Source organism: Notothenia coriiceps, unplaced genomic scaffold (assembly GCF_000735185.1).
Source record: "Notothenia coriiceps isolate Sejong01 unplaced genomic scaffold, NC01 NC01_scaffold00019000, whole genome shotgun sequence".
Classification (NCBI taxonomy): domain Eukaryota; kingdom Metazoa; phylum Chordata; class Actinopteri; order Perciformes; family Nototheniidae; genus Notothenia; species Notothenia coriiceps.
Window position 1 is genome coordinate 970324 of NW_011351701.1, and position 23597 is coordinate 993920.

The following is a 23597-nucleotide window of genomic DNA, read 5'->3' on the forward strand; positions in this document are numbered from 1 at the left end:
AGCTATATGAGGAGTAGTTGTGACTACGGGAAAATATTAATCTGCAAAAACCCTCCTACTATACTTTTTGTTGATTTTGATTTTTACATTTCTATTGATATAAAGGTACAATGACTTCAAGGGATTGGCTTTGTTGAATTTGAGACTCGGATCCAGTGTACAGTCATACAAATTATTCGTAGTAAATACTTAACCTGTAAAAATTCTCTTAACATCCACAGACCAATTGTGTTTACTACCAGACTCTAGTGTAGTACATTTTCGGTAGATCTGAACGGACAGAAAATAGACGAGTAGTAGGTAAGCCAACTAGTCAATAAGACCCGACAGTAGTAAAAAGCTATTTGAACTCGGAAGGTACCATGTATACACATCAATGTTCGTATAAATTTGTAAAATTTTCCAATTGGACCACGTCGTAGACAAAATGACCGATAATAAAAACTGATCGGCCATTACAACGAAGTTGATTTACCTATTTATGCGTTTGTTAGAAGAACCGACTTGCACTTCAACGGTAAAGGTCATTGCATTTCAGATATGGATGGTAGAGCTATCGAGAAGTAAAAGCCCCACAGTTACTAAAAGTATTGCAATTTTTGAGTACATTGAATACTGTAAACGAAATAAGAAAGTCCCTCGCGGTCGTCCGGAGGTCCGACCAGCCGCCTGCCTCTTCTTCGACTCGCTACGACGTCCAACTTCTTGCTCTCCGCGTTGTGCCTCTGTAAGTTCTGTACCATTTGAAGGAGTGAGAGACGAATAATGATAAACTAAAGGTCGGGAAATTTCCCTCCTCTCTCTAACAAAAAACTATAGTCTCTTGTTGTGTTTTGTAGTGAATACAAAAATGAATTTCGAACTGGTGATTCTCATTGAATTTCCCCTGGTAGTACGTTTTACGTGAAAACATGCAGATACACGGGCCACTCAGCCCTTGAGTGTTCAAAGTCTTCTTGTTTGGGAGAGAAAAGGAGGTATGGGTTATAGAGATTTTACCCCGACGTTGCCTAGACTATGTCTGACTGGATGTCTAACTAAAAGACTGCAGTCTTTCCCCACGAGGCGGATAACCCGTTGAGAGGTGGATAGTCCCCTACTGTCCAACGCACCGTACCATGTGTTNTGTCAGTCAAAGCATTTTCTAAATGGCATTTCAAACTGTCTACACTCACTTTGACTCGATGTCCAGCTGTTCTTCCAGCTGACCCATCTTGGCCTCCAGGGTGGTGATGGAGGACTTATACTTGGACTTGATGGTTCCTTCGAGCTCCTGCAGCTTCAGTTTCAGCTCCTTGTTCTGGCGGTCGAGCTGGGAGCCGAGCCCCCTCCAGCCGCTGGGAGCCGCTGCGCTCTGCACCCAGCTCTGTGGTCAGCTGCTCGGTCTGAGGGCAGAAACACCGTGAGAGGCTTCGTCAAACATCAGTCATCCCTAAGTTCATCTGAAAGGTCCCCTATTATACCCCTTTCATCAATATATTATAGGTCTCAGATATATACAAAACATGTCTCTGAAGTGTTTGGCTCGAAATACCAAACAGATCATTGTAGCTTCCCATAATCCCCTCTGTTTCAGCCCCGTTTCAAAACTGCTGATTCTGGGTCTGTTACTTTAGATGAAAATAAGGAGCCACTCCCCACGCCCCTCTGAGAGATATTTGGTTAAAAAGAACACAATGGTGCTCTAGGAGGAGATTCAGGTGATAAGGTGGGTCGGTGTTATCTTGGTTGGTGATTGGCTAATGGTTACACAAGCCAAAAAATCGTTATGACATCATAAATGGGGCCAAAATCTGATCAGCTTATTTTCAGAAATCGAAAATCCATAGAAATGGATCCGGACAAAAAGAGAGCGAGTCTTTTTTCATGAAACTTTCAGAATCTCTTTACACAGAGGAAATGAAAAAGTGGATTTTGCACAATAGGTGACCTTTAACGTTTCTTCATTTAGTTACTCTCTGTTCCAAGAATAAGAACTAAACATGGAAAAGCAGCGTTTAGCTATTATGCCCCGACAATCTGGAACAATAAACTGCCTCGATCATGCACGTCAGACTAAAAACATATCTATTTGCCGCTGCTGTTAATTGAGCTGCTCATACTCACACTGCAGTATGCCTTTTAGTCATGTATTCTGTACCTGCTGTGTTTATTTATGTATTTTATTATCTTTGTTTTTTTATGCCTGTTTTTAAATGCCATTTAATAATGTGTTTATGCTGTATTTATTCTTAAATGTCTTTTGTTTTTATTTTGTAAAGCACTTTGAACTGTCGAGTGCTGAAAGGGGCTATATAAATAAAGTTGCCTTACTCAGGCAGTTTCTTTGCTGTTACCCATAGAGTCCACTCAACATGACTTAATCATTTTTCAAACAAATTCTGTCCCCCAAATAAAGATTTCTTGACATTTCATTAATAACACAATAACCGGCCTGACAACGTGAAACACATCCCGTCTCTTCTGCTGAACACTAAGTAGCAAAAAGTTAAGTTTGCAATGATCAACATATGTGAGATGCAGCGTGTCCGTACCTGCAGTGCGGATCTCTTCCAACGATCGTTGACCATCTCGGTGTTGAGCTGCTCCTCCTCCAGTTCCTCCTCCAGCTGCGTGATACGAGCCTCCAGCCTCCTCTTCTCGTCTGCCAGAAGAGAACTGCAAACAACGAGGGAGGAAGAGGAGCAACAGTTAGAGACAAACTTGTGGATTTCTTTTGATGCTGTGATATGTGGATGCATATACTTTTATATACTACAACAACGTCTTTTGGTTCATACTTCTTTGTGTTGCTACTGCTCATCTCTTCCTGGATCTCGTCCCTCTCGTTCTGAATCTGTCTCTTGAGTCTCTCAGCAGTGGCAAGATCCTGGAGCATACAGAAGACACAAACATATGAAGTACTTCAAAGGCTGATACTGCAGAGGCTGTTGGGGCCATAACCAGGAGAAATTAAAACGAAATGAAAATGATATCTTAAAAAAAACATTCATCAACTGAACAGAGCCAGCCTTCCAATGTGCTTTTACATACCATTATCATGATGCAAGTATTATGTGCCACAAAGATTCCTCATTAAGCTTCCCTTTTTGCAGCAATTCCATTTATTCCAAGATCATTTGTATTCATCAGGAGCAAATAGAAGCTTCCTTTGATGACAGTGTTCTCACATACAGTATATACTGATAGTTAAAGACGCCCCTTGATTGACGTCAAATAAACAACTACTGCCCATTTGAAACATACGGTTTATTAGATTTGTTTCATTTGACCATACTATATTATTTGATGTCATATACCTCATCTTTGTTATCTGGTCAAAATAAATTCTACACCAGGTTATTTTACCACGTCAGGACAGGTGTCAAAATGTTACGGTTTGTTTGCACTATGACTGTCATACCTCCTGGAAGTGCAGGGCTTCAGCCTCCATGGCCTTGAGCTTCCTCTCGGTCTCCTTGGATTCGTTGACAGCCTCGTCTCTGGACAGACGCAGCTCTTCCAGCTCTCTCATCTGATCTTTCACCAGGGCCTGGAGATCAGACACACAGAGAGCAGTGCTGCAGTTAGACATCCAGCATGGGGAGGGCATTTCCATCAGTGTGTGAACAAACGAGACTCACGTCTAAAGAGACAGGTGCTTACACAACCAATCTGTACATTTATGATCAGATAAAGTTCTTTATTTAATAATTGATCATCTCATGTTGTGGGTTTGCAGAAAACGCAGTTGGCCAGTGCAGCATGATGTGCTTTTTTACCTGGAGCTTTTTCAGCTGTTTGAGGGCCTCATCACGCCCTTTGTTGGCAGCATCGATCTGGATTTCGAGCTCTCCCAGGTCCAGCTCCAGCTTCTTCTTGGACGAGAGGGCCAGAGAGCGCTGCTTACGTTCATCCTCCAGCTCGACTTCCATCTCACGCACCTGAGGGAGAGGAAAATAAAAGGTTGCTCAGTCAAACTATAATTCAGCATTGTCTAGAAATTAACTGTTTGCACAATTGTAGAATACAACAAAACAAAGCTTTTGTGTAGAAAGGTCAGTTTAGGGTTTGTGTTCTGTACCTGTTTGACCAGCTGTTTCCTCCTCTCCTCTCCCTGCTCGTCTCTGGCCGTCAGGTCTCGGTCAAACTGGGCCTTCATGGCCTGCATGTTGACCTCCAGGCGCAGCTTGGCGTCCTCTGTGGCCTGCAGCTCGTCCTCCAGCTCCTCCAGCTGAGTTTTCATCTCCTCCAGCTGCTGCTCCGTGGCACGCTTTGACCTCTCCAGCTCATGCACCTGCGGACAAAGAGGTTGCATTTTCATACATCGGCCAGTTGCTGAGGAGGGGTAACATTTATAAGCAACAATTTACTCATATTATCTCCTAGGATCAATGATGCCATCTTAAATTCTTGAATAAAATGTAAAGTAACTTATTCTGTTGTTGATATTTATAGCAAAACCAATGCTGGATCTAACCCAGTCCAACTCTCTATGCACTAAGAGATTCCCGTGTTTTGTCTTACACTCTTGCCGACGTCGTCCTTTGAGGATACCAAGTCTTCCATCTCGGCTTTGAGCAGCTTACTGGTGCGTTCTATGTCGTCTTTAAGGCTTGACATGGTCTCCAACTCCAGGGCCAGAGTCAGCGCTCGTGTTTCCTTCTCCCTGGCCTCGGCCTCAGCCTTGTCCCGCTCCTCTGCATACTGAGTGGAAATGGTTTTCTCTTCGGCCAGCATCTAGGGAAAGGAGAAAGCAGGAGAAAGCAGTTTGGGGTCAGCTTTACACTGAAAACTTTTTTTTTAATCAACATTTGTTCATTCACAGCAGCCACATTTCTGTATTTGAGAGTCTTTGTTTCTTTGTTATGGTTTGGTTGCATATAAAAGCAAATTACAGTTTAAAATGTGGTTCTCCTTAAATAGTCCATAAAATAAGCAGTTTTTAGTGAATCAATTAAATACAACAAAATACACTGTTGACATGATACCTGGTCAAACTTCCTCTGCTTCTTCTCGAGGGTGGAGACGATCTGCCTCAGGTGGTCCTGGTCTACGATCATGTCGTCAAGCTCCTGCTGCAGACGCGTCTTTGTCTTGTCCAGTTTGTCGTAGGCCGCGCTCTTCTCCTCCAGCTGCTGCGTCAAGCTGTCAAACTCCCTCTGGACTCGCTTGCGACCCTCCTCTGCCCCCTCCAGGGTGGAGACCTCCTGGTCCAGCTTCTTCTTCAGGTCTGCCATCTGAGGAAACAGAAAGGGGGGAATTAGAAGGACAAGAATGAAATGAGTTCAAGTTATACTAAAAAACCCTGTTTAATGATAAGGCCAGAGGACAGAGCACCGACCTGGGTCTGCAGAGAGGTGACCTGCTTCTCCACGTTCTTCTTGCTCTCTTCCTCCTCCTCCAGCATCTCCCTCAGGTTGTTCTGCTCGTCCTCCATCTGCCTCAGGCGGGTGGAGAGGGAGAGCTTCTGACGGGTCTCCTCCTGGAGCAACTCCTGCAGGAAAGAGAAGGACAAAAACACATTAGGACAACAAATTCTATAAAAACTTTGAACTTTTTGCTTAGTCTTAAACTTGTGTAATGTTTCCTTTTCTCCTGCATTTTTTAACATCTTGATTAATTTGCACAATCAACAGTCACGCAGAAAACCTGCAGCATGACAAACAGTGAGTCACTGTGAAGGTGCAGGAACTGGATCACTTTCAGTCACAGTGAATAAAACATTCAAAAGTGATCATTTTTTCTACGATATCTAAATAAATATAAAATAATATATGGAAACTGGGGATACTGATATCAGTGCAAGGTGTGTGTCACACTGCATTTAAAAACATGTGATAATGTTATAATTATTTGAAACAAAATAAGAAAACTGTATCCTGTAAGTTATCTATAGTGTAAGACATCAGGGCTGCAACAAGTGATACTTGTTATCAGATAACCATGCAGATGGTATTTTCCAATGATTGTTTGGTCAATAAAACCCAAAGAGATTCAATTTATAACATTTTAAATAATAAAAAAAAGCAGCAAATCCTAACGTGGGACAAGATTACTTAAAAAGTATTTGTTCCATCACTTATCGAAAACAAGTCCTTGTTTCAGTTTCATTTGAGCTTGGAAGAGAGACACCAGTAGACTTTAGTAAGACATCAAATAAACATGTATGCATTCATGTGTGTACCTGTGTATCCTGCAGCTGAGACTCGGTAGCAGAAAAGTCTTTGCTGGATTTGATGTTCTTGCCCTCTGCAACACTCAGGAGGTTGTTCACATTGTCTAGCTCCGACTAAACAAAAAAGAAAAGAACATTTATTCTTATTCAATATAAAAAGCCCATCATCAAATTGTTTCCCAAACGGTCGTCCTTTGATCGTACTTATCCAGAAGTCCTCACTGTACCTGCAGCTTGACGGTGTTGTCTGACGTCTCCAGCCTATGTCGCTCACTTTCTCCGAATTTGAGCTGCAGTTCTTGAACCTGGGTTTCAGCTTTCTTGCGACGGTGTTCAGAGTCTCCCTTCCCTGTAGTCAGATTCTGCATCTCAATCTGCAACTCGTTCCACTCGCTCTCCAGGGCCTGCTTGGCTTTCTCCACCGACACCTTGTTCTGCGGGAGCGGCAAACAAGACGCATGTTAGTGGCGTTATTCAGATGTTTGTCATCGAGGATCACTCTCTTCTGACTCCTTACCCTCTTGGCCTGCTCCAGCTGTTCATTGATCTCGTCAAATGCCTGGTTGTGTTTCTGTCTCGTGTCAGCCATCTGCTGCTCGTGGATCTTGGCCTCTTCCTCCAGATTCTTCTTCAGATGGGAGACCTCTGTCTCACGCTTGGACCTGCAGACACCAAATGAGGAATAAACAAACAAGACATAGGAGAAGAACAGAGGCGATACAAATCAAATGTAAACATATTTGCCCTAAAAGACCTCCCACATGAATGCTTCAATCTGTCATTCTAACTATTTCTGACAAAACACTCATTTACACTACAAGTCTTCAGCAGCTTGACTCTCACCTGAGCTCCTGCTGTGCTGCGGTGGAGTCCAACGTGTCCTCCAGCTCGGTCTTCAGCGCCTCCAGCTCCTCTCCCAGGTCCCTGCGGTGTTTCTCCGCCTTGGAGCGCGCCTGCCTCTCCAGCTCCAGATCCTCCTGAAGCTCAGAAATCTGAGCCTCCAGCTCCCGGATCTTCTTCTGGGCCGAGTTCTTGGCTGCGGCCTCCTCCTCGATCCTGAAGGTGAGACGAAGAGGAGAAATTAGATCAACATACATTCACTTTCAAGATAATCCCCGGTGAGTGGATCTAAAACTGATGATTTGAAGCAGACTATGGCAAAAGGAAAGCCATCACAGTCTTTTTGTTGTTGCTTAATAGTTATTATTATAAAAACCTGGAAAGAGCAGCAAGGAGTTCCTCCTCCTTCTTGGCAAACTGAGCTCGGAGTTCAGCGAGCTGAGCCTGCAGGTCTGCGATCTGGTCGTTGAGATCGGTGGAGTCTCCCTCAAGTTTACGGCGGTTCTTATCCAACTCCTGACGGGATTTCTCCTCCTTTCTTAGACGATCTGTGTGTGAGAAGACAATTATTATCTAATAAGGACAACAAAAAAAAAACATTCAACAGGTACAAGTGTAGAGATAAAAAAGGACAGAAGGGAATTTGTTTTTGTTTTTTGAGTGAAACGTCTGTTATCAGGCTCGATCTTTCACAGCACCGAAACAGATAAGTGAGCCACAAAGCCACTTCTTGATTAAGGATTATTCATTAGCTGCATGTAGGTTCGCTAGGCTGCATCTTCACTTTTTAGCTTAGTTAAAATCATTATGAAACACACATGAAAAGACAAATACTTGCCCTCCAAATCTGTGATCATGGCTTCATGTTTATTCTTGAGTTTCTGAAGGCTCTTGGACTTCTCCTCCTCTTCAGTCAAGTTGGTGGTGAACTCGGAGATTCTTTCCTCCATCTGTTTCTTCTCCTGAGGTTTAAAAAAACAAGAGCATGTCATGGTTTCGTTCTATTTACGTTGCATTTTTCCTACAAACAGCGTCACTGCGCAGCTGGAACGTATATGAATCAAAGTGTGTGAAGTTGACTCGTTATAGGAGACCTTGTTGAGCTTGTTGTTCTGGTCGTCCAGCATCATGATCTCCTCGTCCAGCTTCTTCAGCTTAGAGTCTGTGGTGACCTTCTCCATCTGGAGCTTCTGTCTCGCTGCTTCCTCCTCATCCAGCTGCTGCTCCAGGTCCTGAAAGAACAACATGAACAATTAGTAATGTTCATCCTAAAACAATACAGTTATTTGATCACATCTAACATTCCGTAACCCGTATGATATAAGTAATAAAAGAGTTTCGTTTTAATGAAGTCACACAATGGTGATTTAGCTACTGATTGATGTTTGGGGATATTTAGATATGTGCCTGCCTTTTTAATTAAAGTGACAAAGGTTTGATTTAATGCCCGGACTATTCTGGGGCCTTTAGTAAAAACTAAAATCTTAAACTTGTCCCATCCTTTTTTCTTCTGTTTTTAAATGTTATTTCATGATTTGTTTTCTTAATTACATTAAGACTTTACTAAGGATGCCACTTGAACTGACCGTGATGTTCTGCTGCATCTTCTTCCTCTCGGTACCCATCTGGGTGACCCTCTCTTCCTCCTCCTCCAGGCGAGACTCCATCTCAGTCAGCATCTCCTCCAGCTCCTGCTTCCTGGCGGACAGACGGGATCTCATCTCCTCGGCCTCGGCACACAACTCTGTCTCCGCCTGCAGCTGCTCCTGCAGAGCCGACTTCTCCTGGTTCAGCTACGAGGGGGGAGACAAAGTCAAAAGGGAGAAATGATCATCTTTCATAGATTTAACATTGACCAATAATTTACTCTGGTGTTATTTTTGAGACTCCTACTTGATCCTGCTTGGTCTCAAAATCTTTGAGCTGCTCCTGAGCTTGCAGCTGCATCTCCTTCGTCTTGACCAGCTCGTCTTCTTTAGCCAGCATCTCCTCCTCCTGCCGGCAGACCTGCAGCAGAGGCTTCACCTGGAAGAAGATTTACCCGACGTTATTAAAAACAGATTATGATGTTTGGCCATCCTAGAGTGGATGAAATAGCACTCATGGAAAAACTCTAAAATCAAAGAGTTGCAAAAATGTGGATTTGCAGCTCAACTTGAACATTTACGCCAACAGGGTTCTTATTATTTTCTTTTAAGGAACTGCATTTTTTGTAAAATATAAGTAGTAATGTGTCCAGTCGCCTCTATTGGAGGCTTTTCAAACCTTTAGTGACACATTGATGAAAGCTACGTCATGAATCTCTTACCTTGGTGAAAAGCCTCCACCACTGCCAGTTCCTCAGTTTGAGGTAAGCAGCACAGTTCCTCTGGATCACTTTCATGGCAGACAGCTGCTGCTGTCTTCTGCCGAAGGCTCTGAAGTGCAAAACAAAACCGAATAAATAACATATTTGCTATTGTGTCTTGTTTAGTGGTCTATTTAGCGGTGCCAAAAATAGTCAGATATTTATAAAAAACTTTGTTACAACCAGAGGTCCTGCATTCAAAGTTGTATTAGAGTAAATAGTACAAAAGTATCACCATCAAATTGGTCTAACAGTACTTCTTTCATCGGAGAAGGAAATAGTATATTATACGATTAGTTTAAAATCATTGATACATTCAAAGCTTTTATTAAGATACTGCTGGGTAATTCATCTATACCAATATATCATCACTTATTTGTATATTTGTAAATTTGTATTACTCATCTACAACGTTTAAAGCTTTTAAATAAACATTCTGGAGTCAAAAGCACAACATATGCCTCCAACATGTAGTAAAGTAGAAGTATAATGTAGCACAAAGTGTAAATACTCAAGTACAATTACAGCACTTGAATAAAATGCTTAGTTACTTTCCACCTCTGGTTCTCTCATCCTGTTAAGCTAAATGTATTCATTTTATTTGGCAAAAACAAGCCGAAAACTGAGTAAAAGTACACAAATATGTAGCTTGATAACATTTTTTAAATGTTAGATTTGTTTCGTACTTGCGGGCCACGTATCCTCTGCACCAGGCCTGGAAGCTGATGATGACGTCGGTGATCTTAATGTCTCGCTCCTCCTCCAGGTGGGCCAGGACCCCGGCTCTGAAGAACACTTTACTCTGACCGACCCTGAACAGGTTGGGGTCCAGCTCCAGGGATTTGATCTGGAGAGGAAAACATGAAGTTACGCAAGTCCTAAAACTTGTTCTTCTTCTATGTGATCTGCTTACTTCCAAAAATGCCTTGTTCTTACCATGAGCACACAGGCTTGCTTGCCGTCCATAAAGCCCTTTGGGATGGCGTTGGGAGTGAGGATTTCATACCTGAGAGACAGAGCAGCAGAATAGAAATTACTCAAACAGTATTAGAATTCTTCTACATTTTGAATTAGGGAGAGCAATTTTTTCAGAATAAAAATGTGCCAATCTTTACATTTCTTTTATCTCACCACTAACTTTGGAAGATAAAGTAACCTGTGGATGCAAGTCTGTGAATGATCTCTGTTTTTTTATCTTAATGTTTTTTTTTTCCTTTTCATGTCTGTCCTAATTGAGAACTTTAAGTTTAGACCAGAATGGATAACTCATAGAGTAAATGTGTGTCAGGTTAACGTGAAAGTAAAAAAGGGGGGGAAATTATGTTGAAGAATTTAATTATCTTTCTTAAATACTAGGAAAAAAAGAAGTTGAAAACCTTTGTCTGAACTCCTGGAAGACGATGCGGTTGGGGAAGCCCTGTCTGCAGATACGAATCCCCTCCAGGACTCCATTACACCGGAGCTGGTCCAGAACCAGGTGATGCTCCAGTTTACCAGCCTGAAGGAGAAACAATCAAATTAAATAATTACAAACCTGTTCAGTTTATAATACAGATGTCGAGTGAAGCAGAACACTTTTGTTCTCAAGCATTCATCTTTCAGACTTTTGTCTTTGTTAAAAGTTATTCCTTTGAAGGCGTCCAAATGGCAGCGCACATTAGTAATTCAATGTTTTAATGCGCCTTCACTTGTACTCGAGTATAGTTCTTTGTGCTGTACCTTCTTCTCGTGGTTGGGGATGATGCAGCGGACGAAGTTTGGGTTTGTGTTCCTGAGCGTGGCCATGAGGTTACCGAGCTGCTCCTTGTAGAGCTGGCCCACCGTGCGGAACATGCCCTTACGGGTCTTGAACGCACCGTGCATGGAGTCGGACATCCCTGCCACCTTATCCAGGCCCACAATACGGTCCACTGCAAGACACAGGGAAATTGAGCAAGAATGTTTACTCATGTACACAGTACGGAGTATTTCAATGTTATGCTACTTTACTTTTACACGTTACATTTTGAATATATTAAGTTTTCTTGCAATAGTGTAATTTTTTTCTTTCTCTCTTTTTACCTATTCACCTGGTTTGTCTACACATGAACTTTGCTCAAAATTCCAAACGTATTTCTTTACCAGCCAAATAAGAAAAACAAAACCAAGAAACATGCCTTAAATCAGTTTTTTTTTTTTTATCACATACATGAATACGTGTAAACTGTAATTCTACGCTATGGTATGACTACTTTTACTTCATCATGTCATGGACCTTAAATGTCATAAAAACACAACTTTTTTTTAATCTTGCATTTCCAGTAACTTCAGTCCCAATAGTACCTTATTACACTAAGCAATATGAGATTTCGGATGAGTTCATTAACAACACTTACTGTCTTTCCACAGGTCTGAGGTTAATTTGTCTGTAGACTGGTTGAACAAAGCGGCGACGCACTCGTTCAGAGGATCCATGTTCTTCATCAGCCATGAGTCTGCTTTGTAGTCAACCTGCACCAGAGGAGAGACGCTTTTATTTCAAGAAGTTAAGGTTAATAAAAAAACATTATTATTATTACCTGACTTAATGAACCTCCTTTTTATTCTGAAGCATTGTGCAAATATTTTATTTGCAAATTCAATGCATTACATATGTAATTGGTGAAGAAGTTATTCTTCAAGACAAAGTTCTCTACTTATATATTTGACCCAGAAGACTATGTTGTAAATACACAGCCCTCTAGTGGTGGAAAGCAACTACTCACTATCTACTACATTTTCAGCAGCTTGTAGTTTACCTGAGTATTTCCATTTTATGCTACTCTATACTTCTAGTTCACTAAATGTAAGAGGAAAATAATGTAGTTTTTACTCCAGTACATTTACATGGTGATGTAATTACTAGTTGGATCATAATCCTTTATTTGATCAATCTTAAGTTGCAATTTGTTGCTAAAATATGGTTCCATCTTATAGATCAATACAACTTATAATAACCAAAAATAAAATAAAGAAAAACAAATATTTCCCCTTCCATTGATTAGAATATCAAAATCCTACCATCTTGTTCATGCATTTATCAAAATATGCTATAATAATAAACCACTTGTGAAAACGTCATTCTTCATTAGCACAACTATTTTAAGACAAACAAGGTTCATTATTGACCTTTCCAGCATAGTGCATGATGGAGAAATCTGCATCCTCCTTGAGTTTCTTGGCTCTCTGGAACTTGGGGTGCGTCCCCTGCTCCTGAATGACCTTCTCCACGAAGCTCTTGTCCGTGGCTTTGGGGAACCAGCACTCTTCATCCAGCAGAGCCAGGATGCCTGGAGGACCGGCCTGTGATGCACGGAGGAAAAAACAAATGAAAGTCAGCCTGCAGTTCAAAAGAAACAAGCTTGTTTATTCATTTTTGTACGGTCAACGTGCCTCAGCTCGTGTTGTACAACTGTTTTTTATATTTACTACAGCCAGTGACTTCTGCAGAAGAACGCTTGTGAGTAATACTTCAGGTTAAGACAAGTGCCGTCTGTGTTATAAATGAGTCTTGAGGAGGAATGATAATAACTGGGGGATGTCTTACAGGTTTCTCGATGAGGTCGATGCAGGGCTGCAGGTCGAGGCCGAAGTCGATGAAGCTCCACTCGATGCCCTCCCTCTGGTACTCCTCCTGCTCCAGGATGAACATGGTGTGGTTGAAGAGCTGCTGCAGTTTCTCGTTGGTGTAGTTGATGCACATCTGCTCGAATGAGTTCAACTTTAAGGAGAGAATTAGAGCAACCATTAGTCAACCACAGGAAATGAAACCGGCGTTCTTTCCGGGAAGTGACTATGTTGCAGACTTCTTTGTCTGGTTTGCCCTGTGTGTGTGTGTGTGTGTGTGTGTGTGTGTGTGTGTGTGTGTGTGTGTGTGTGTGTGTGTGTGTGTGTGTGTGTGTGTGTGTGTATGTATATATATATATATAATATAAATAAATGCAGCATTAACCAGACTGCTGTAACGCTGACACAATTGCATCAGAGTTGTGTTCGGTCTGATCACACAACTAGAGCTGCACAACTATTAATCTGTCAAGCATTGAATGCCTCACCTCAAAGATCTCAAATCCAGCAATATCCAGGATGCCGATAAAGGAGGCTCCCTGTCTCTTTGTCTTGTCCAGCGCCTTATTGATCCTCATCACCAGCCAGCGGAACATCCTCTCGTAAGAGGCTTTGGCCAGAGCCTCGATGGCAAACTCAGCCTGCTCCTGTGTCTGCGCCTTCTGCACATAGTCCCTGCCAACCTGCAAAACAAATACTCCACTGTCATCCTGCGGTACAGAGATAATCATCTGCAGAACTACGTACTTCATTAAATAGGAAAACTTGCAAAAACTGTGATGGAGTAGTGAGTCATGAAAAATGGAAATTAGTTTTAGTTCCCGTATATATATACTTTTTAATGGGTTTTCAGTTAAAGTGGTGTTTATTTGGCTGAACCAAATGTGAAAGTATAATACATTTTTGTTTCCTGCAGAGCAAATGTTCTGCAGATACAGAACATCGAATGGAAATATCCTTTTGGCCCACAGGGCAGAGCTAACTTCGAGGTTAGCCTACACAAATGTGTCATCCCTGCAACATTTTATAGACAAAGTTATGCTCATTTATTTGAGATTAGATTTGTAAAATATTCAAACATCAAAGTCAATCAGAAGTGATACAAAAGTCAAATTCTCTCCATATCCAGACATTAGGTCAACTTTCTTTAAATTTGCATAAGAAAAAAAAGTTGACGTTTCATATTAATTCATTTCAAATAAACACTTTGGTACTGATGGCTCTGCAGACCTTGATTCTGGGGGACAGGATGGCTCGTGTGAAGTCAGTCACGTTGATGCTCAGCAGGTGACACACTTTCTGGGCAGCTGGGGGTGAAACAAGGTGATTGAATGAGATGAAGTTTTGAGCAAGTGAAGCGAGACATAGAGCATGCACACAGGAAATGACGATGATGATGGTGGTGGTTGTGGTAATGCGTAGGTGTGTGTACCAGTGTCGTCTGGCATGGAGGCCTGATCAGTGTGACGCTCCTTCTTGAAGCTCATGTTCCCCAACTGCATCACGGCCGACACGATCTTCAGCAGACCTGACAAACACACAGAAACAGAGGTCACCGTGTGCTGCAGCGATCAAGACATCACATGAATAGGTTCCACCACACAATCGATAAACTCACCCCATGCAAAACAATTATAAACTGCAACAATGACATAATTAATCAAATGTTCTTCTTTGTTCCACCTTCTCAAAAAGGAGAATTGTGTGTTTGTTGCAGAGTATTTAAAATCTTGCATTGTCTAATAGCTTGCAGTTCTACAGCCTTTGCTGACATATTTCTGAATTTCTTGGACCAATGGTTTAAGTGTTAAACACTCGGCAGACATTTTTCTTACCCCATTAATAGTGAGATTTATTTGGGAGGGTTTCCTTGTACAATAAGAGGGTCTAAGGACAGAAGGTGTCGTATTCTGTAATTGTAAACCCCACTGAGAAAAATTTGTATTTTTTTTATATTGGGCCGTATTGAGTGAAATTGTGACAATTTTAGAAATACAGCTCCATATTGTTACCAGAAGTCCAAAATGGAACCTTTTATCAACAAACGAAATAAGCCCTCTAGAGAAGTCAGAAAGAAAGACGATGATAGGTACCAATCCTTTCGTCTTCTGGGATGCCCATGATCTGGAAGGCGTCCATGGTCTCATTGAACAGGTCGGTGTCCTGCTGGCCCGGTATCGTCATGTTTCCATTGGACAGGAAACGGTACTTGCTGTAATCCTCCAGACACAACTCAGCTAGATGGGGGAAATGAGCAATTGGAGAATTACGCATTTTAACCTACGTGATGAGAGCGATCTGGCAGTTCATTTTCAGTACAGTTGTATTTTGTACACACTTGAAAAATGTAAAGCAATTCTATTTAATCTAAATGACTACTTCCCTTGTATCTCTTAATGCTTTAGGACTGTCTGGGCTCTTGAACTATTGAGCATGTCCCGTGCATCTTTCAATAAACCACATTTACTTTGCTACTTTCATTCACTGTGAAAGTATTGTAATAAAATGTCTTACAGCGCAGCTTGTCCCCTGCTCCGGTCAGCATGTAGTAGAAGATGTGGAAGCTCCTCTCTTCTTTGGCTTGTCGGATAGCTCGGGACTTCTCCAAAAGATCTGGTAACATTTCAGTCAAGGACGAAACAAAAAAGCAGCAGAAAAGAAGCATCTTGCACTGACATTTTTTTTGCTGAAACAAGGCTTAAATTATAAATATCCTCAAACTAATTTCACAAACTAGCTGGATGGAAATTCTGATGGTTTCTGTCACACGTGGCAAAATTCTTTAGGGGGGGGCTACTTTTCCCCCCTGGGGCCAAAAAGCAGGTGAATCCAGCTGTTTGTACAACAGTTGAGAAGCTAATAAACATTTTTATAAAAGGATGCAAGTTTCGATGTTGGCTCCAACGATGTATCCGTTGACGTCAAAGTTGATTCTGATGAATTTTCCCTGCAAGAGAAGAAGTCAAATCATTTGGATATGAAGAGCTAAAACTTTGATTGATGTTTTAAGCTTGAATGTAAAGAATATTTAAAACAAAAACAAAAAAGGTCTAAAAGAACTTGTCAAAAATTGTTGAACCCAAATGAACTTGCTGAAGATATACAACGTTTGGTTATTTCATATTAAAGAGTTATTTGTGCTTTTCTCTGTGATCTTCTCCCTCGTTTAATGTGGGCAGAGTGGGGGTGTTTAACATGCACTGATACCTAAGATGTTTATTCCACCTTTAGTTTATCATTTAGAAAGAAAGCAACATTTCGGTTGTTCAAGTATCTCTCTTACAAATCGTGAGGAGTTGTCGTTCTTGACGGTCTTTGCGTTTCCGAAGGCCTCCAGGATTGGGTTAGCTTGCAGCAGCTGTTTCTCCAGTTCCCCCTGACGGAGAGGACAGGTATAAGAAACTTTAAACTACAATACAACACTTTTTCATGGCTTTAAGCTGCAAGTCAGTCAGGCAAGCACAGCTTTACTTCATGCTCTTTCTTGCAGCGGTGCAGATTTGTCATTGGAAAATACAAACATTAGATCTGTGCAATCACTCATCTTTTAAAACAATTATTTCAGGCTGCATATACAAAAGAGTGACCTGAAGGGATATAATCATTGCACAATGAACCGCGCACACACAAATACTGAATCCTGCACATTCCAACACACATACCAGCAAGCCCACTCAAGCACTCAAACCTGTCCATGCAGGCACAAACAAGAAAACACAGGAAGCACACACGCCAGTTAGCAAAGATCCCCCAAAGGAAATGCAAGAGTCAACAGTTTCATCCCAAAACAATGTACATAACAATAACAAAATCAAGACTGACCAGATTGATTATATTCAATAGCTGCTGGGTAAGTACAATCACCTAATAAAGGTGTTGTGGAAATCCACTTATGTGCCTTCTTGCCAAGAATTTGACGAGTGATGTCCCTTTCTTTCATGTAAGCTAACTATACGGATAACTAGCAGCAAGTTAGCTTTGCATAATGAATGTAAGCCAACTATAGGGCTAAGGCTAGAAGCAAGTTAGCTTTGCGACATAAAACAGGAGATATTTGCTGGCCTGCTTCTGCGAGATAACGTTACAGTGTGTTAAATGTCAAGTTATGTTTTAATGGTCTTGTTTTTTTCCTCGCTTCATGTTAAGCTAAGCTAACAATCTGCAGACACTAGCTTCACATTCAATGTACAATCAATGTGCAAGTGAGTGATATCGACCAGTTTTCTAACTCTATGTAAGAGAAGAAGTTGGCATGTTTTAAATACAAATCTAAAACAATACTTTTAAAGACAGAGGTTGCATTTCAGTAACATTTGAATGTATATCCTTCAAAACCCAGACAAAGACAGCAAAAACGCTCCTGGTTAGTAAAGTAGCATGTTGTACATAAATAGTCGGAGATGAACTCACATGTGACAAAACTGCATTGCCCTGGAGAAAAGGTGAAAAAGGGAAGTTTCAAACATTTGCATTGAGCACAAAAATAACATAACTGCAAACCTCGAGTCACCTGAAGAATCATACGGAAGTTATTTATCAGACATTTCTTGTAAAAACGTGTGAAACAGAGATATCAAGTACAAATACACAGATCTGCGTTCTGCATGACTTTAACTCAGAGGTGAGTCTGGCACGTCGCGGCCTGAAGGAGGAATGTGCAGCTTGTGCAGGTAGACTAATATGGAGATCAGGGGGAAAGGAGGCAGGAAGGAGGAGAGGAGAAATAAAAGGGGGTTTCCATCCGTGATCTTTCCAAATCTTTGGTCAACCATAAGGAGAGAATCAGGAGAAAAGGAGGTGATGAAAAAAAGAAAGGAAGGAAAACCAGAGGCAGTAGTTTTTACTGACCTGCTCTTTCTTGGACTTGAAAGATGAGGCAACATGGGCGAGATACTGGATGACTTTCTTGGTGTTTTCAGTTTTTCCTGCTCCTGATTCCCCACTGCAGAAAAACATACATACAAAGATTTAGACGCATCAATTAGAGAGGTTAAAATACTGGAAATCATGACCCTAAGGCATTACAAAACACAAGCATAAAAGGTATGATAAATGAATGGAAAAATCTGCAATTCCCTTGATAACCTTGCAAACTATCTGTTGATATAATACTTCCGTGGACTTTATCGACATAAAGCTAGATTTGGCATTGCTTTGTTGTGAAATGCGTAGCTTAATTACACTCAATTTAAGGTTTAAGCTTAATCCTACACACACTAGACATGGTCTGTGTAAATCTGTCACGGTGCTCTCCAAGGAAAAAAAGGTTAACGCTGCTTCAAAAATAGTAAGATACAAAGAGGAAAGATTAACTCACGTGCAGAGGATGGACTGGTCCTCACGATCTGAGAGGAAGAGGAAAAATCAGATGAAAAACGTTGACAGGCCAAACACAGGCAGCTTTAGAGAACAACCTATATGTTACATTTAAATAATAAAGATGTTCACAGTGAATGATGAGTATTAACATTGATTTTGATGCATTCAGTATTTTTTGCATTAGTCCTATAGGGCAAACATAAAATGGGGTAAAATTGTGAAAACTGTGGTTTTACTGGAGACTTTTTTGTCCTTGAATGCCCCAGTGAATTGTTACATTTAGACACACTATAGGAGCATTATTCACAATTTTCTGATAGCCAAAAAATGTCAATTTCAAGAGGCTCCATGTATATCTTTCTTAACAAACATAGCTGTGTTACCCTGCATCATGCTCCTGTAGGCTGTGTCTGTGATGGCGTAGATGTGGGGGGGCATCTCGTGCCTCTTCTTGCCCTTGTACATGTTCACAATGTCCTCAGAGTAGATGGGCAGGTTCTTGTACGGGTTGACCACCACACAGAAGAGACCGGAGTACGTCTGGGAACAGAGAGGACAGTTAGTGTGTGAGAGAGGAAAACTCATCTGTAACATGAGATAATACACATTCATCCACCAGAACTCACATAGATGAGTCCAGAGTAATATCTCTCCTTGAGGTTGTGCAGCACGGAGGCTTCGTTCAGGCAGGTGAGCTCCGCCATGTCCTCCACCTTGTTGAACTTGGGAGGGTTCATCTTCTGAATGTCGTCCTTGTTGACCTTCACCTGAAATGAACAGAGACGGGACACCTGTCAGAAGACTGTCCTGGACAAGACTTTGAGGAAAAGCATCTGAAAGTCATCAACTTTCAAATATATACAGGATAAGGTAAAGAAACTAAAATAAACTAACAAAATAATGCATATAAACCATCAATTCTAGTAAATTGTACACATTGTAAAGCTTAAATGTTACAGATTACACCTTCAAAGACAGCATTACTTTAAAAGGAATTCACCTTCTTGCCAGAGTCCGTCAGCTCCACCACACACTCCTCTCCCTGCTCCTCCTTCAGGGAGCCGGCCTCGAAGCCCAGCCTCTCCGAGGGCACCCACACCAGCTTCTTGGTGGCCCAGTCGGCCTGGGCCATGGGGTTCCCCGTCGTGTTGCGGTCCCCATACAGGAACTTGTCTGAGTCCGTCATTGTGGCTTCAGGACAGAGCAAGAGAACATTATAAGTTTATTGCTAACAGCTTAACCGAGAAGAAAATATTTTGATGTGAAAGAGGATCATATTTTTTTGTACAGTATTCATTTGTGGATCTTTAAAAACATTACACTAATCCCATCCCAATCAACCCGGATCCCCAAAACACAGGAAACAGATACCCATGAAATAAACTTAGAAGGCTAAAAAAAATATTGATCCCAGATTCCGGATTTGTCACTTTATGTGTTAGAAGGAACAGAGTGAAGTTAATCTATAGTTTTTGATGTATTCATTTGCAGTCATTGGTTTCCAATATAATTTAAGGAGCATTTGAAAAGCTTTGAAGTTTGATGGTGCCAATGCCACAAATGGTTCTAAATCATCATGATAAACTGAAAGGGACATAACTCAGTCTTGTGTACCATTATTATTCTTCCTATATTTGCTCAGCATCAGGATTATAGTCAGGCCTTGTTGCATGTCATCTCTTTTCATATATTTGTTTTACTTATTGCTGCTCATCATGCGATCAAAGCCACTGCTCAAGACATGTGTGATGAGAAGTGTTAAGTTCAAATAAGGATTTTTTGTTTTGACATTTAGCTATAGCTTTTCACGTAAATATTTAACAGATGTTTGTGAACTGACAAACTCTCAAGATGATGAAATATACTCCTTTGTCAGGAGGTTACAGGAGGACAGGTTTGGGCACATTTCACCACAGCTGCTGTCGTTTCAGATTTCACTGTAATTTCATTATCATTATAAGGAATGCAACCACTTTACCTACAAGTAATGAACCTAGTGCAAAAAACAAATGGGGTCTGATGCCTGAAACTGTAACATAAGCACTTCAAATGTCATGTTACTTAAGATAAAGAGGAAAAATCCCTTCATGCTTAATTACTGTCTATCCCAGTTTATTCATGACCTGAGGCTCCACACAGTCAGACTAAACAATTAAACACGTTTCACCTGAGATCTACAGTACGACAGGTCCCACACTTCTACCTGTCTGCCATTTATTCCCAATCTGACCCAAATTCCTTCCTCACCAACTCATTAGACAGAATTCCACAAATTCCCGATTCCTTCTCCCACTCCTCATTTTCCACAACCCTCTTTTAAAAGGCAATACCCACCACAGGTGATAAATGAGCAGTTATTTAATATGGGGCTTCAGGACAGTGGGAATGGCACGGATCATTAAAAGCCTCCAACAGTCTGAGTTGTAGGAGAAGGTCAGAGGAGGGATGCTTTGCAGCCCGAGAGGCAGGGAGGAATGTGGGAAACAAGTCTGGGCAGAAAGAGAAATGTCATTACTCCCCGACCACACCCTGGAGAAGACTCACCATAAAAAGGACAAATAGCCTCAAAAGATGAATTTCACCACCTTCGTTATGCTTTCACTAATTTGACAAACAAACGTATTGTTTACAGAATAATCCACTAGTGATGAATCATCTCATTTCAAGAGGTTCCTACAAATAACTATGCTCATTCATGGATATGAAACAGTAGACATTAAAAGCGAGAACAACTTGAAGATAATATGACATTGTTTTATACCCTGAGATTAACTCAAAGTGCCTAGTTTGGCCCTTTAGCACAGTCTTCTAACAACCCCTCCTCCATTGGGTTGGACTTGATTGAATCACCTGATACTGAATTCAGTATCAGGTGATTCAATCAAGTCCAACACATACAATGACTGAATTAAAACCAAGCAAATACTGTCCTCCTCTGAATCAAATGTGATATTATCTATACAGATACTCACAAAAGGTTAAAATATGAATGTTTCTGCTGCAGCACTTTAGAGCAGCGTCCTCCTCATAGGTAGAGGAAACGCTGAATGTGTAGTTGTGTGTGTGAATGCGTAGTTGTGTGTGTGTAGAGTGAGGGATAAAGGGATCAGTGCACAAGGTGTCATCTGTGTCTCTCTTAAGTTCATTATGAGCTCAGACTCTCTGCGGGGGGGGAGGAGGAAGAGGAACACAGATATATTGCTTCTGTTTTTATCATTCAGCTTAGAGAGACAAATAAACAGTAAATATACAAGGTCCTGAAAGCACCATCAGGCTGATACCACAAAACACGAAGGCCACACCGAGAGCTTGTGACATTCACATGTTTGTGGTCGCTGGTAAACGCTCTCCATGGCTTAACTTCCTCAGGAAGTTGCTCACTCTATGCCTCCGCACATTGTGACACACCGTGGTTCAAAATGACAAGACGAACGCCTTTAATCTGCATGTCCACTCTTCTGTGTCGATTCCTGCCCTTCAAATATAGAGTAGTGAACTCATGCCTGACCTCAGGACTTAAGTCTTACAGGAAGGCTTTTCCCACAAGGATTTAATGTAAAGACTCTTTAACCATGTCTGGAAACTGGAGTCACCTTATTGGCCTTACAACTCTTCTTGTCTGCATGAACATGTTTAATCTGTGTTCTTTGCTCTTATCGTGCTCGTTTTCAACAGCATCTCCTGTCTCTTCCTGCTCTCCCTGCCCTTGGCTGTCAGTCAATCCCTGCTTTATCCGGGCTTCCATGGCTCTGACCCAAAAGGGAGCCCAGGCCCGACCATCTGCAGCCGGCTGCTGTCGAGCCGAGGGCCTGATAACAGTTTGACTATGTTAGGTTAGTTATTAGTCATGAGGGGAATGAATGAGAGGTCGTTCTTAAATGTTACGGTTTAGGGGGTAGATAGCTGCTCTGAGCAACCTGAAGATGTCAAACATGTGAATATAGTGTTTAAGAATCAGCGTAACAAGATGTCTGTATTTGACTTAGTGTGTAAAAACAGGATAAGGCAGGCTGCTGCAGATGTGGCAGACGTGGTTCATTTCCGGGCTGAAACAAAAGAGGAAGACTAACACTATTCTTCACACGTGAAGTGTAGAAATATGACACAGCTGAAGCAGTCTTATCTTCTTCAGCACAGGTCCTCTTTTGTGACTGCATGTCAATTCTGTACCCTGAGGGTAGACACGCAGCAGCAGGGTATGTGCAGCTTGTTTTATAAAAAGAATAGGATAGATCATCTCCTTCAAACCACATGACAAACAACAAGAACAAAAGTACACTGCAGGATCCAAACTAGATAAGGGACAGAAATGAAGTCTGCATTGTTGAGGAGAAAATATGTTTTCACCACATGTTTTCTATAGTTCTGCTGTTTGAGTGACTGTGCATATTCATATTTCCTGGTAAAGAGGAAACATGCAACACACTCTTCAAATGTAAGACTCAAGTTGCGTGACCACACAACTGAAAATAACAGTATATATTTAATTTTGAATTTACATTTCAATTAACCTGTTTGAGTTGGAAGCAGTCTTGATATACATGCTCCTTGTGCAAATATAACTGGTTGATACTACTGGTTATGCATGTGGGCGTTTGTCCTGTGTGCAAGAGAAGTGACTGTTAGCTGCTATATCTAAGTTTATGTCACAAGACTCATCAAATGAACAATGTAAAAGACAAGTAAATCAATATTCAGAGACAATGCGTTGATCATTTAACACGCGTTTGTTTAAAGGACCCCTCTGTGTCTGCTGATGAGATCACCTGGTTATCTTCAGCAAAACAAACACATTTCTCCCCCTGATTTATGAAACTTTTCTGAAAACTTTTCTACACTAAACACAACAATGTCTATTCACAAAGTAATTACACCCAGCAGCAGCTCTGTATAAAAACAATAAAGAAACACACCTGGTTTTCAGCTGCAGGCACGGTAGGTGAGCTCGGTGTGTGTGTGTGTCCGTGTTCAGCAGCAGCGACTCTCTCTCCTTTGAACCGCGAGCCTCTTCTGTCTCTGCGTCTGTCCTGCGGCCCAGCTGCTGCTCAGGCGTGGCTCTCTGGGGGGGGAACCTTTAATCCGCCCTGCTGCAGCTTCCGCAGGTAAAACCAAAAACCCCGCCTCCCCCGTGTTGCGTTCAAGAGCTCCGCACAAATGTAAAAAAGAAGACCCTTAACTAGGAGTGTGTGGTTTTCTTGGCTCATATTCTTCTTTAAAGTTAAAACGACATGACATACTCATTGTACAAAGTTATTTTTGGTTACTTTTGTAGGCTATATTTAAATTTGGTGTAAATACTTGTCTTTATTATTTTTTATATTAAATCGCAGTTTATTTTTACATCTTCCT

At 41.4% G+C, this 23597-nt stretch overlaps 1 protein-coding gene across 1 annotated transcript; it reads right to left on the reverse strand.

The window, feature by feature from the left end:
- Positions 1-1167: 1167 nt before the first annotated feature.
- Positions 1168-23305, reverse strand: LOC104951567 (myosin-9-like). The gene is given in 41 exon segments (XM_010778250.1): positions 1168-1318; positions 1320-1385; positions 2535-2658; positions 2781-2869; positions 3404-3532; positions 3762-3923; positions 4064-4276; positions 4507-4719; positions 4971-5219; positions 5324-5476; positions 6167-6271; positions 6385-6591; positions 6675-6819; positions 7001-7213; positions 7374-7545; positions 7836-7959; positions 8092-8229; positions 8584-8790; positions 8891-9022; positions 9306-9414; positions 10031-10191; positions 10281-10350; positions 10721-10842; positions 11064-11254; positions 11720-11834; positions 12492-12665; positions 12910-13083; positions 13418-13612; positions 14160-14236; positions 14362-14457; positions 15023-15166; positions 15444-15542; positions 15813-15876; positions 16213-16305; positions 17340-17360; positions 17778-17871; positions 18247-18274; positions 18632-18788; positions 18875-19015; positions 19249-19439; positions 23162-23305. Coding segments are annotated over 40 exon segments (5499 nt in total). The 5' UTR covers positions 19435-19439; positions 23162-23305; the 3' UTR covers positions 1168-1171.
- Positions 23306-23597: the final 292 nt, after the last annotated feature.